Source organism: Arachis stenosperma, chromosome 7 (genome assembly GCF_014773155.1).
Source record: "Arachis stenosperma cultivar V10309 chromosome 7, arast.V10309.gnm1.PFL2, whole genome shotgun sequence".
Lineage (NCBI taxonomy): Eukaryota > Viridiplantae > Streptophyta > Magnoliopsida > Fabales > Fabaceae > Arachis > Arachis stenosperma.
This window is the reverse complement of record NC_080383.1, coordinates 1,127,485-1,140,911: the sequence shown is the minus strand read 5'-3', so window position 1 is coordinate 1,140,911 and position 13,427 is coordinate 1,127,485. Positions and strand designations below refer to the sequence as shown.

General features: G+C 27.6%; 2 protein-coding genes across 2 annotated transcripts; both read left to right on the top strand.

The window, feature by feature from the left end:
- Window positions 1-6,387: 6,387 nt before the first annotated feature.
- Window positions 6,388-9,477, top strand: LOC130941826 (probable amino acid permease 7). The gene is made up of 6 exons (XM_057870427.1): window positions 6,388-7,087; window positions 7,218-7,451; window positions 7,570-7,663; window positions 7,751-7,965; window positions 8,034-8,395; window positions 8,878-9,477. Exons 1-6 carry the CDS (start codon window positions 7,009-7,011, stop codon window positions 9,280-9,282), a joined length of 1,389 nt encoding a protein of 462 aa, XP_057726410.1. The 5' UTR covers window positions 6,388-7,008; the 3' UTR covers window positions 9,283-9,477.
- A 491-nt stretch (window positions 9,478-9,968) lies between these two features.
- Window positions 9,969-11,852, top strand: LOC130941627 (uncharacterized). The gene is made up of 4 exons (XM_057870189.1): window positions 9,969-10,143; window positions 10,224-10,411; window positions 10,986-11,143; window positions 11,495-11,852. The coding sequence occupies exons 2-4, from the start codon at window positions 10,240-10,242 to the stop codon at window positions 11,600-11,602; spliced, it is 438 nt and encodes a 145-aa protein (XP_057726172.1). The 5' UTR covers window positions 9,969-10,143; window positions 10,224-10,239; the 3' UTR covers window positions 11,603-11,852.
- Window positions 11,853-13,427: the final 1,575 nt, after the last annotated feature.

Genomic DNA, 13,427 nt, shown 5'->3' with positions numbered 1-13,427 from the left:
GATTCTCAATTTCAAAAACTTAAACTCTAACCAAAATTCAATCTCAGTCTTTATATATAACCAACATTTAATTCATATTAAGAGTTTAATTTCTATCCGTTGAAAATATTAAAGTAGCAAGCAACAAAAATTAGGTTTAATTATTATGTCGATCTCTATAATTTTATTGAATTTTTAATTAAATCTTTATACTTTTTTTTTAATTAAGTCTCTACATTATGTCAGATTTTGTAACTAAATTTCTGTCGTAACAAAAACCTTAAAATTAACGGAATATTTTTTCGGAAGGTAACGTATGGAGTGCAATAGCGCACATAATAACAGGAGTAATAGGGGCAGGGGTGCTGTCTCTAGCATGGTCGGTGGCGCAACTAGGTTGGATTGGAGGTCCGATTTGCATTGTGTTATTTGCAGGCACAACCATGGTTTCTTCAACCCTTCTTAGTGACTGCTATAGACACCCTCATCCTGAGTATGGTGCAACTAGGAGTTCCTGCTTCATAGATGCAGTCAAATTATTTTTAGGTATTAAATATTTATTTATGAATTTCGTTAGAGAATCAATGGAGTATTTGAACAATCTGTACAATGAGTTATTTATTTGGTCTAATATGAATTAAAAAACGAATATTCAAGGTAAAATACTACTAATTTTTCAAACACAATACATCCATGCTATTCAGAATAACTATCTGAATACCAAAGATAATAAATATTTGATATTCTACTAAATCGAACATCCCTAAACCTCCATTGTACATATTGTATAGATACTCTATTAATTCTCTGTATTTCCTCTTTATTTATTTATAGTTGCATTGGATTGGAGTGAATGGATACATAAGGGATGTTATGAAAAATGATGATAGGAGAGAAGAAGAAACATGTGTGTGGAGTCATGGCTTATACAACCATGTTTGGCATTACAACTGCCTTTGTTATTACATCTGCCACCAGTGTCAAGTAAGCTCCATTTTTTTATTATTATTATTGATTTATTTTTTTTCTTGCACTTTTGAATTTTTTTTTCTTTTTGTCTGAATTTTGGATGTCTGCAAATTGCAAAGACTGTGAGTTTTTTATATACATAGAAGAATAAGTACAATAAATAAGCCTAATTGGGCTCAGTATTAGGTTCAATTTGAAGAGATACTAGGTGGAGAAAAATGAAGTATATTGTATCAACCTAATAGTCATAGGCTTCATAAGAGGTTTAATTAATACACAAGGCCCAAAATAATATCTCTTAGAAGCTTCATTATGGGCTCTTTTCATTTCCAATGATTCTATCTCATTTAGAATTTTTCCGATAATCAATTTATTTGTCTATTTAAATAATTATTAAAAGTTTAAATTTTATTTTATGTGTACAATAATTGATTGACCAATAACAAATTCTTAGATAAAATTTTGATTCACGACAAATTAAATTTTGATCTATCAAATTAAAAGATACCATAAAAAAATACCAAAACAAAGAAATACCACAAAAATTCTATAAATTATTCTAAAAAAAAAAAACAAAAAGAAAAAGTGTTGTTAAAATACAAATTATGCTTCCGAACCTTAAATGAACTTTGCATATATATAATAAAAAGAGTTTACTTAAAGTAAATGTCATTCAGAGTTTCTTTTGCAGTCACGATCTATGATTAGTGATCTTTTAATTAATAATTTGGGTTAGTTAAGTAATTAGTTCATTCGTCCTTTTAAATAAATATTAAAATTTAAATATTTTTTATATATACAACAAACATTAATCAATAATAAATTTTTAAATAAATAAAATAATCTGTCGAATAGAAAAATAAAGAAAACAAAAAACAAGTCATCTTTTTATTTATGTTCTCCAATAATGATATTTTTTAAGTAATCCTAACAATTATTTCGAAAGATAACAAAATCCTAAAAGAAACATTCTTTTCGACTTTTGATCTTTATTTTTACGGGGCCTGATTAACCCATGTATTAATGTTTTTAATTCTTAACAAATCATTGATACAAGGACTAATTAGTCTCACAAAAATAAAGATCAGAAATTGAAAAGAGTATTTCGTTTGTTTGAGAGCCTCGTAATTCTTTTGAGATAATTGTCGAGTACCGGATTGAATATTTACTCTATATGTTATTATAAATTCTATAGTAATGTTAATAAATTATTTTTAATTTAAATCTTATTTTAATTTTTCTATCAATCTGTAATAATTATTTTATATTTTTCTTCGTAGGTTAATTCTCGCAAAAATTGTATAACTTCTTCACAGTTGTGTAATTTTAATAATAATTTTTAATATGAATGATAAAATCCTAATTAATTTTTTTTTCTTGAACAAATATCTTGTTTTAATTATTATTTCCTCTGGTGCATTATTTTAGTCTATATCATTGACATATTTAATTAAAAATGAGTTTCCATTTGACACTCAATGAGTCAATTCTACTACTATAAGATAATGATGATGAGATTGTGTTGATTATTTAAAACAAATAAGATAACCATATTCTAAAAATTAGATAAATTAATTAGATAAACTATAAAATTCTGAATATGGCTTGTTGATGAACATGTGATATGTGAATGTGTGATTTTGTCCTCTTTGATGAAAACACATATATACACAATAATAGAGACTTAGGTACATCAATTATTTCGTAGATGTCAAAGATCATGTTAGTAGAGTACCCCCACTGAACTTCTACTCGTCAACAAATTCAACTACTACTTTACTTTTGATTTCAATTCAATTTATATCATTAGATGGCTAAAATTTTGATTTGATCTGTATTAAAATTATTAGATCGAATCTAATATCCATATATTTTAAATTTGAATTTGATTTAATATGATGAATTGAATATCAGATAAATTTTTAAAGTATAAAAATATTTTAAAAAATTATTTTTATTAAAAATATCAATAAATTTTTTTAAAAATACGTTTACTCTTAAAATATTATTAAAAATATTTTTTAAAATAATAAATATAAAATAGAATAATTATTAGTTGAAATAAAATATAAAAAAATATTCACTTATTATTTATTTATTTACTTTATGTGGATTTGCGGATATGTGGATATTACTAAAAAAATCGACAATCCAATTTTAGTAATATGCAGATTTGATCCGATCCGGTCGATAACCTTTTAAATCGGATTCATATTCACAATTTTCATATTAAATTTGGATAAATACCAATATACTATAGATATGCGGATCAGATTCGATCTATAAACACTCTTATTTATATATAAAAGAAGTGAACATGAAAGTTCTAAGTTATTTTTGGCCTGGGTACTAGTAGTAGTAAAAATAATTTTGACGAACATGAAAAAAAAAGTGTTATTTATACGTAATGTATATAATTGATTCTAAAAAATTAATTAAGCAGCTTTTAATGGTTCAAATAATAACATAAGTGACATGAAAATACAACATATATATATACGATAGTGGTGGGGTAGAGTTGTTTCATTTTTCTTGATTACTGTTATGTTCAGTAGAATGCATCATTGTAGCAAATACGTATGGGCAACATTATTGGGTATTGCATGTGCTTCAACAACTTGTCAAATATATAATCATTTCATAACATGTATTTTATACATACAAATATTAAAAAAAAAAAGAATTGAATTTTTGCAATGTTTTGTTATATTCAGTGACCACTTGTTAGATAATGATGATTGGCATGCCGGTAGGGATGACCCTCCATGACTTAGTGGTTGACTTAATTAGGGCTATCAAAGGAAAGTGTGAACACAAAAATGTGAAAGAAAAAAACTTTGATGCTTATTATAGTATTGGAATTATTTATATCAAGTGGCTTTCAATTACAAAAAAGTCGGTAGAAAATTTGATACACATACATTTTTTTTATTAAATAATAATAGTGAGCGAATTATAACTTAAATATTATAATTTTTATTTGAATAAAATATCGTTTTTGTCTTTAACATTTGGGGTAAATCTTGTCTTATTTGTATTCTTAACGTTTGTAAAAGTGATTCAATGTTATCCTGTCATCAATTACACATGCTTTAGTTTGAGTAGTTTTAAAAATCTCTTCTTCAAGTTAGAATACAAATGTTTGGGATAGAATCGATGATCCACTCCGAAAAATAGCTCATCAAAAGTTGAAAGTTGAAACTAATTCTTACAACATTTACATAATTCACTTTTTTAGGGATATAATTGAATCTAAACACAAATAGTGAGTATAATATTAAAATCGAACACATTTAAGTGAGACCTAATTGAGAATGAATACATCCAAGTGAGAATAATTGAAAAATATAATCTGATTTGTTAGTATAATTGATAGTAGGATAACATTGAATCATTTTTATAAATGTTAGGAATACAAATAGAACAATTTAAATGTTAGGAACACAAATAGAACTTACCTCAAATGTTGAGTACAAAAACAATACTTTATTCTTTTTATTTTTATTTAGAAGTCTTGAATTTAAGTTTTATTCTTAATTTAAAAAAAATAATAAAAATTTATGCATAATTATTTTTGAGATTATTATAAATTTAGTAGGCGTTTGTTTCTTAAAATTTTATTTATTTTTTATTAAATTTTATAGTTCAAAAGTTTATAATCGAATTTTTATATCAGATAAAAATTTAGAAGTTATCTCTAAAAGACAGAATGTTCATAAAAATTTCATCTCTAGAATATTTTACTATTTATCTTATATAAAATATGTAAATAACAAAACAAAAATTTAAAAAATAATTGGTATTTTTGTTAAACAAAAAAAAGTTTAAAAAAATTTAAATGCAATGATATTGATTAACACAAAGTAATAGCTTTTACGCCATTGGTTTCGCATATTCTGCTTTCAAATTCAGAAAGCTAAGGTCCAAGATCAATGGAAAAGGTTTAAGTACTAAGGAATGGTTGAAATTAAACGTTAACCTCCCACTTACGGCAAAAAGACAACAATAATAATATTCACATCAAATAGGTACATCAAACTTTATAGTCTACCACTGTACAAGGCTGCCCTCAATTCAAATGAGAGAGAAAAAATAAATTAACAATATATATTTATTATTTATATATATTACTTTATATATGTTTTATAAAAAACTTATATTTTAATATACTTTTTATACGAATAGTATATATGATTGATTAAAAATTAATTTTATATGTAAATGTATCGATGTAATGGGATGAACGCAGATCGAATTAGATTGGAAATGGTCAAAATGTCAATCTGATCCGCATTAAAATTATCGGATTGGATATAATATATTCGCAAAACATATAAATATTTTAAAAAGTTTATTTTTATTAAAAAATAAAATATTATTTTTTTATTTTTTTAAATATATTTATTTTTAAATACTATTAAATATATTTTTTTTAAATAATAAAAATAAAATAATATAATATATATAATAATTATTAATTAAAATAAAATATAAAATATATTTATTTATTTATTTTTGTAAATCTACATATATACGAATATTTATATAAAATTTATAATCTAATTTTATTAGTGTGATTAAATTAGATTTAATAACTTTATAAATAGAATCAATATTCATAATTTTTAAATTAATTTTTTTATAAATACTGAGAATATATGGATGGGATATATGAATATATGTTACCCACATGGTTGTCGAAGGCTATATTCACTTTCAAAGAATTCCACATTGGTGTGCAGAAAATAATAATTGAATTCTCTCTTGATTCAATAATTGAGTACTTGAGTCTTCTCTATCTGTAAGCCTTTGTTTTCTAAACATACCGTGCATTTGTTTCGGTTTTTATTGAAAAACTAAATTTTATAAAATAATCCAATTTTTTAAAATAACTTTTATTAAAAATAGTTTTTCACTCCCAACTACATTTAAAAATATATTTAAAATGTCAAAGGTAAAATTAAAATAAATTAAAAGTATTTTTAAAATTTAAAAATTTTAAAAACAAAAAGTATATTTTTTTATTGTTCTATTCAATAACAATAACAAATTAAACGCCAATAAATTATAACTTAAATGACATAAGCTACCCATAATCATGTAAAAGTAACAAATTAAACGTTGAAAGTATCATCACAACTTTTGCATGATTCATATCATATCATTCCAGCCCGAGTTTCATTTCAATATTCTACGGCGTCCATTGAAGGTGGACCAAAGAGCATGATCACACACCCCTATATATATCAATCTCATTTAATTTATCACTTAAAATCATACTACACTTATATTAAACCACTCTTCTATTTTAACTCATGACAACAATAAAGACGTCATTTAGCCTAATAGAATACACAAATTTAATTTTAGTCTTTATCTTATTTTATAATTATTTTTATTTTTATTTCTATCTTATCTTTATTTACTTTTATCTTTCATAGGCCAATGCTCTATATATACTTAATTTTATCTTCATAGTTTACAATTCAACTCAATCAATCAACAATCAATAAAATTTATTCATCTTTTCTTTTCCTATTCTTTCGGTATTTTATCAATTTATAATTAATTATTATTTTTAACACGGGATTTGTTCTGTTTTGTGTGTGTGTCAGAGTAGTTTGTAACCTTGTATGTTACAGGTTTTCTAATTTGTATACACTGATTTAGATCACATTAGTCCAATATGTACCTAACACATGACACATGTCAAGGACAATGATACAGAGGCACACATGCATATGTTTTAGATTCATTCTCATGCAACAACACGTTCATTAGAATTCTAAAACTTAGTGTTGCAACAAAATATACATTAGAATTCAAAACAAACCAATAATTATAAAATAGAAAGAAAGAAGAAGAAAAAGGTGGTACATGCCACCTAATTTTTCTTTGATTGAACGTTGTTTGATTCGTGTAGTCAATTAGACTTAGTGGGATAAGACTCTGTTGTTGTTGTCGTCGTTATCGTCGTAGCTATCATAGGCTTACCCGTGAGGCTTCAAATTGCAGTGTCCTTAGTGGTCTATCTTTGAGTTGAATTCTTGGATTGCAAAAATGGGAGTGCAAGATTCTCTCCAAATAACAAGAAGTGGTACTGGAACTTATGATGATGATGGCCATCCCAAAAGAACTGGTAAAACAAAAGATCCTCCATAGGACCATTATGTTGTAACCATTCCAATTTTCTTAGGTTCTTGAGTTTGAAAAAATCCTGAAATTTTTTTTTTATTTGTCCTTGTTTGCATCAAATTCTACTATACCAGGAACTCTAAGAAGTGCAGTGGCTCATATCATCACTGCTGTGATTGGTGCTGGTGTTCTATCTCTAGCATGGAGCACTTCTCAATTAGGATGGATTGCAGGCCCAGTTTCATTGCTTCTATTTGCAATTGTCACCTATATCTCTTCATTCCTCCTTTCAGATTGTTACAGAACTCCAGATCCTGTTTCTGGCAAAAGAAACTACTCTTACATGGATGCTGTTAGAGTCTATCTTGGTATATTAGTCTTTTAACACATCAATCACTCTAATTAGCCTCAACTAAACTATGCCATCATCATAATCATAACCATAATCATAATTATACCTTCTAACTCAGTTTAGTGTTAGTTTAGGTAGTAAAAGGACATACTTGGCTGGCTTCCTTCAATATTTGACCTTGTATGGGACTTGTATAGCTTATGTTATTACCACAGCAAGTTGTATAAGGTACTTACTTTAGTGTTAGATGAATTATTAGTATCTTATTATTTTGTTTTGTGTTGCTGATATAGTTTTTGTTACAAACTAATGCAGGGCTATTCTGAAATCAAATTGTTACCACAAAGAAGGGCATAAAGCTCCATGTAAATATGGGGATACATTGTATATGATGCTATTTGGAGTTGTTCAGATTGTGATGTCATTCATACCTGATCTTCACAACATGGCATGGGTTTCAGTTGTTGCTGCCTTAATGTCCTTCACATATGCTACTATAGGACTTGGACTTGGCATCACAACAGTCATAGGTAAAAAGCTATATATATGTTATGATATTTGTTTAGAATTATAAGACTTAATATGGTTTGTGTTGTAGAAAATGGAAGAATTATGGGAAGTATAACAGGAGTAGCAGCTTCAAGTACTGCTGACAAATTGTGGTTAATCTTCCAAGCACTTTCTGATATTGCTTTTGCCTATCCATACTCAATCATACTCCTTGAGATACAGGACACTCTAGAGGCTCCTCCATCAGAGAATAAGACCATGAAGAAGGCCTCCATGATTGCCATATTCATCACAACATTCTTCTACCTCTGCTGTGGATGCTTTGGATATGCAGCTTTTGGAGATCAAACACCAGGAAATCTCTTAACTGGCTTTGGTTTCTATGAGCCTTATTGGCTCATTGACTTTGCCAATGCTTGCATTGTTCTTCATTTGATTGGAGGATATCAGGTACTACCAAATATTATACACTTAGGTAACATTTGTTTTTAGATACTGAACTTCAGAAGATTCGGGAACTGGAATTCAATATTGTGTTTGGTGGTTAGAGATTGTAATTAAAATTTCAATCTCGAGACATAAAATTTTAGTCCCTTCAGTAACTCCAGAAAGTGGGGACGGGATTAAATTTTTTGACAGAGACTGAAATTTTAATAACATTTCTTCTAAAAAATATTATCATTTAACTTTTCAAATTCCAAATAAATCCCCTCAATCTCAATATTTATCTTAAACTAAATATAATACTGAGATATTACTCAATCGGTATATTTTATACCAAACACAATATCTCTAAGTCTCTGTTCCAGTCAAAGTTTTCCTACCAAACGCAGCCTAATATATACTTCTATTTTAGCTAATTGTTTTTAAATATGGCTATATACTTATAAATATGTGATGTTTATAAATTTGTTGTGTTTATTATTCATCAGATTTATTGTCAACCAATATACAATGCTGTTGATAGATGGTGCCAAAGAAAATACCCAAACAGTGAGTTTGTGAATAAATTCTACAGAATGAAGCTACCAAAGTTACCAGCATTTCAAGTGAATCTATTCAGAATATGTTTCAGAACAACCTATGTTGTTTCCACAACTGGACTTGGAATATTATTCCCTTACTTCAACCAAGTTCTTGGAGTGTTAGGGGCCATAAGCTTTTGGCCATTGGCAATATATTTCCCAGTTGAGATGTACTTTGTGCAGAAGAAAATTGAAGCTTGGTCAAGAAAATGGATTGTTCTTAGAATATTTAGTTTTGTTTGCTTTCTTGTCACAGTGTTAGGTCTTATTGGATCACTTGAAGGAATAATTAGTGCAAAACTTAGCTCATGAAATTCATTAAAGGCTCTTGTTTAGCGTGTTTATGTGTCTAGTTTGTTTGCTTATATATTATTGCATTATTATATTCAACTTTCATGTAAATTCAACATACATGGAATTATATTGTTTGCTATTTATACAAGCAAGTGTAATGCTACAGAATTACTGAAAAGGAAATAAAGTACATGTGAGAAATTTGTATACAAATTTTGGATACGTATAATATTATATATTATATTATATAAAGTTTAACTACCAAATAAAATGATTGTACTTTTGGATATTTTACTTTTTTGAGATTTTTTCACCATTTTGGACATTGATAATGAACTTAAATTTATTTAAAAATTTAACAATTCTTTTACACGTACATTTTTTTTATAATAGACACTATTTTGACATAAATATTTTTAATAATTAATAATTTTTTTTTGTTTTTTAACTCAAAATAATATAAATATTCAATTAATTAATAACTATGTTTTTATATAAATATAAAGAATATTTAGTATATGAATAATATTATTGAATTTTTAAATAGTGAGAAAGATATATATTTTATTTTTGGTGTAGTAAACAGGGCTAGGCCCAAGAAAAGGAAAAAAATTTACTATGTTGTAGCCTATATCTTTAATGGGCTTCTAACTGGTTTTTGAACAGGCGATTCTAATTAAAGTTAACATCTGACAAAAAAGCCTATTAAGAGTTTCAGAAGCCCAAAAATAAGGCCCGAAAAAAAGCCTTGTAAGGGTTTGTTGTTGCGCGAGCTGAGTTGCAGCTTCACTCACAAAAGCCACCCGCCGGCTGCAGCCACCTCACTCCGGCGACCTGAAACAAAATTCCAAACCATAAATATTTCAATTTTTAAAAAAGGTAGATCTCTTCTCTTCTCTTCAATTGTGAGCATGAAATGAAATGAACTAATTCATCAACCAAATCGATCATTGTTGCAGAGGCCACGTGGCAGTGATGTATTTGTCGAGAACGTTTGGGCGAACACTGTTCGCCGCAGCTGCTAGATCCAGAACCTATGCTTCCTCCGCCGGAGCCGCCACTGCTGCCGGCGACAAACCCCGCAACCCTCTTGAGGAGTTCTTCGAGGTTGACAGGGACATGGAAAGTGATAAACCTATTGTATATGGTATCAACTTTGCGCTTCTTTCTCTTCCTTCATTTCCATTGTTATAAATAACTTAGGGTTTCTGTTTGTTTTCCAAGTTGGTTCTAGCTATAGAATTTGATTCCCACCAGTTTTTGTGGTTAGTTAGCTCACTAAACTGTATCCAAATCAAAGCTTATATCTACTAATTATTGTGCTAATTGGCCTAAACCTAAATTTGCATTATAGAATACTCCTGAATTGCTATAATTATTTAAAATTGTGGTTGTTGTAGCAATTATTGTGTTTTTTCGGAAAATCATAGCTATTTGGGATGTAATTGCTATTGTGATTGCATTGCAGAATGCACCACAATAGCAATATTGCTGCGTAATTGCAGTTGCAGACTGCTATTTAAGATCAAATGACCAATGATAATAACAAGATTGGGAAATGTTAACTGAAAGTACATGATTTCACTTTATGTTTGGATGTTCATTTTTGTTGCTTGTGTGTTATGAATGTGGTTTTCTTATTTGCAGCTATAAAAGATGTACCAATTATGCTCTAGTGATGGGTTTGTTGGTTAGTTACTTGGTTTATCTGCTGTTGTTAGGTCGGGGTTGGAAGGCCTCCGAACTGCGTTTGAAGTCTTGGGATGATCTTCATAAGTTATGGTATGTGTTGTTGAAGGAGAAAAACATGCTCATGACTCAACGCCAGATGCTCAATTCCCAGAACCTACGATTTCCTAACCCGGAACGCATCCCCAAGGTATATATATATATACATATATATGATTTCTCTACTTGTTTACATAATATGTGGATACTTCATAGAACAATGGTTATGGTGATACTTTTGTGGTTTGAGTTTATTTTTCATGCACTGTGTAATTATTTTTCCTAATGTGGCGTTATGTGATTGGATGCACATGTAAAATGGTTTTATAATGAGAGTGCATGAAAATTAAATGGTTTTCTTGTAGGAAATGTTTGCATAGGACAGAATACAGATTAGAGAGAAACTTAATGTTTACTGTTAAACTCTGTTATTGGAGTGGGAAAGAAACACTAGGTGATTAGTTTAAGTGTTTTTTGTTGAGAAGTTTATTTGTGAAATCAGGTACGGAAGTCAATGTGCCGCATCAAGCAAGTACTTACAGAGAGAGCAATAGACGACCCGGATCCCAGGAGGTCTGCTGAGATGAAGAGAATGATAAATGCTCTCTGATGATTCACAATAGAACATTATTGAGAAGGACTTTTTTCTTTGATGGATTCTTGGTTTGCAAGCTTTGTTTTTGCAACAAGTGGTTTACATTGAGATGTACCAGAAAACTATTGAGGCTATTCAACATGAAAGATAAGCATGTATGCAGTATCTATATTCTCTGTTACATCATTATTGGTAGTTATCTAGGTTTTGAATTGGGAATGTCTCATATATTTTCACAAGGAACTATTAAACAATCCAAGCAATTAATACTCGCATATTCTTAGAGCACGTTAATGCGTGCTATAGCCTATAGCCACTAATTACAAACTCGCTTACCTTAGGCTTAAGAAACTCACCTCCAGTCGACTTCACATGAAATTGTTTGTTTTTGAATGGTTGACATGTGTTATCATATGGTTTAAAAAAAACAATTTATTTTATACAAATAATTTTTAAAAAAAAGAACAATTCAAATTGGACCGGTTACTTTTATTCCTTTTTCGTTGTTTCACATTTAAAATTCATTCTCTTCGAATCTTTTTCTCAAAACTAATATCAAACTTTGAATTGGGTATGTTCTTCTTATTTATATTTCTTAATCAGATGTATTATTTCAAATGTATTTTTTAATTTATGTTTTTATTCACTCTTCTATGAATGATGAAAATTATTTAATAAATACGTAATTATTTACGTTTGAAAATTTTACTATTTACATTTTTATCTAAAGTCAATACAGAGATTTATTTTGGGAGTTTTATCTTTTTTATTTTATTAAAGAAATAATTATATTAGCAAATAGAATACATGGAAAATATTAATTAGTTTTGAAATTTGGTGTCAATGGTTCTGTGGGATCCTGTTTAACATAGTTGGTTAGTATGAACTATGAAGATAGAAAAAACAAAAATAGAGATTTGGAAGATATCATAAATGCCAAGATAATTCATCGTAATTTCACGTGATGGAAGACAAAAATGTAATTATAGTATAATGTGGACTGGTTGATAGCATAAATTTTGACATGATCTCTTTCATATTTGTTGCATATCTCTTTAGTTGGTGGTGTTATAGTTTATTGTGATGATATAGTGGTAGTGTAATTGTCTGAGTTACGTTCTTTTTATTTGGTTGGATTTTTTCTATGCTATCCTATTCTTGATGGCAATACTAAAATAGATATTTTTATTAGTTGTTCTTTTTTTTTTTTTTTTTTTGGTCGATTTTATTTTGAAAATTTTTTAAAAAAGTATTGTTTTAGACAAAATTAATAATATTATGTTCAATTATTTAAGGAGACCAAATTAATATTTTGATTAAATATTTTGTTTCATTGAAAATAAATTTTAGTTTCATTGAAAATAAATTCTAATTTGTTAGTAAAAGCACAAAAGCATGTATGACAGGAAAATTATAATTTCTAGACAAATAAATTATCGTCTTATTATCTTAAAAAAATAATTTATTTATAGAATAATTTTGAAAAATCAACGATAATTTACATGAAAATAGTTTATTAGTAAAATAAAAGTTAATTGATTGATTACTATGAAATTCAATTTAACAGTAAATTTATAATTAAACATATTTTTACAACTTAATTTAAAATTTGTTTACAACTTAATTTAAAATTTGTGTTAGAGAAAAAATTTAGCAACTGAACATGTAAGTCATGGAAACAGATGGCACTATTTATGCCATTCCTATACAAAAAATGTGAATTTTATTTCTTTTTCAGAATACTAAGTTTTACTTTTTCAAACGATTTGTATACGTATATTTGACGAAAATTAAATAAATAAAAGGTTAAGATAAATTAAAAAAAAATTGATAAATAAGA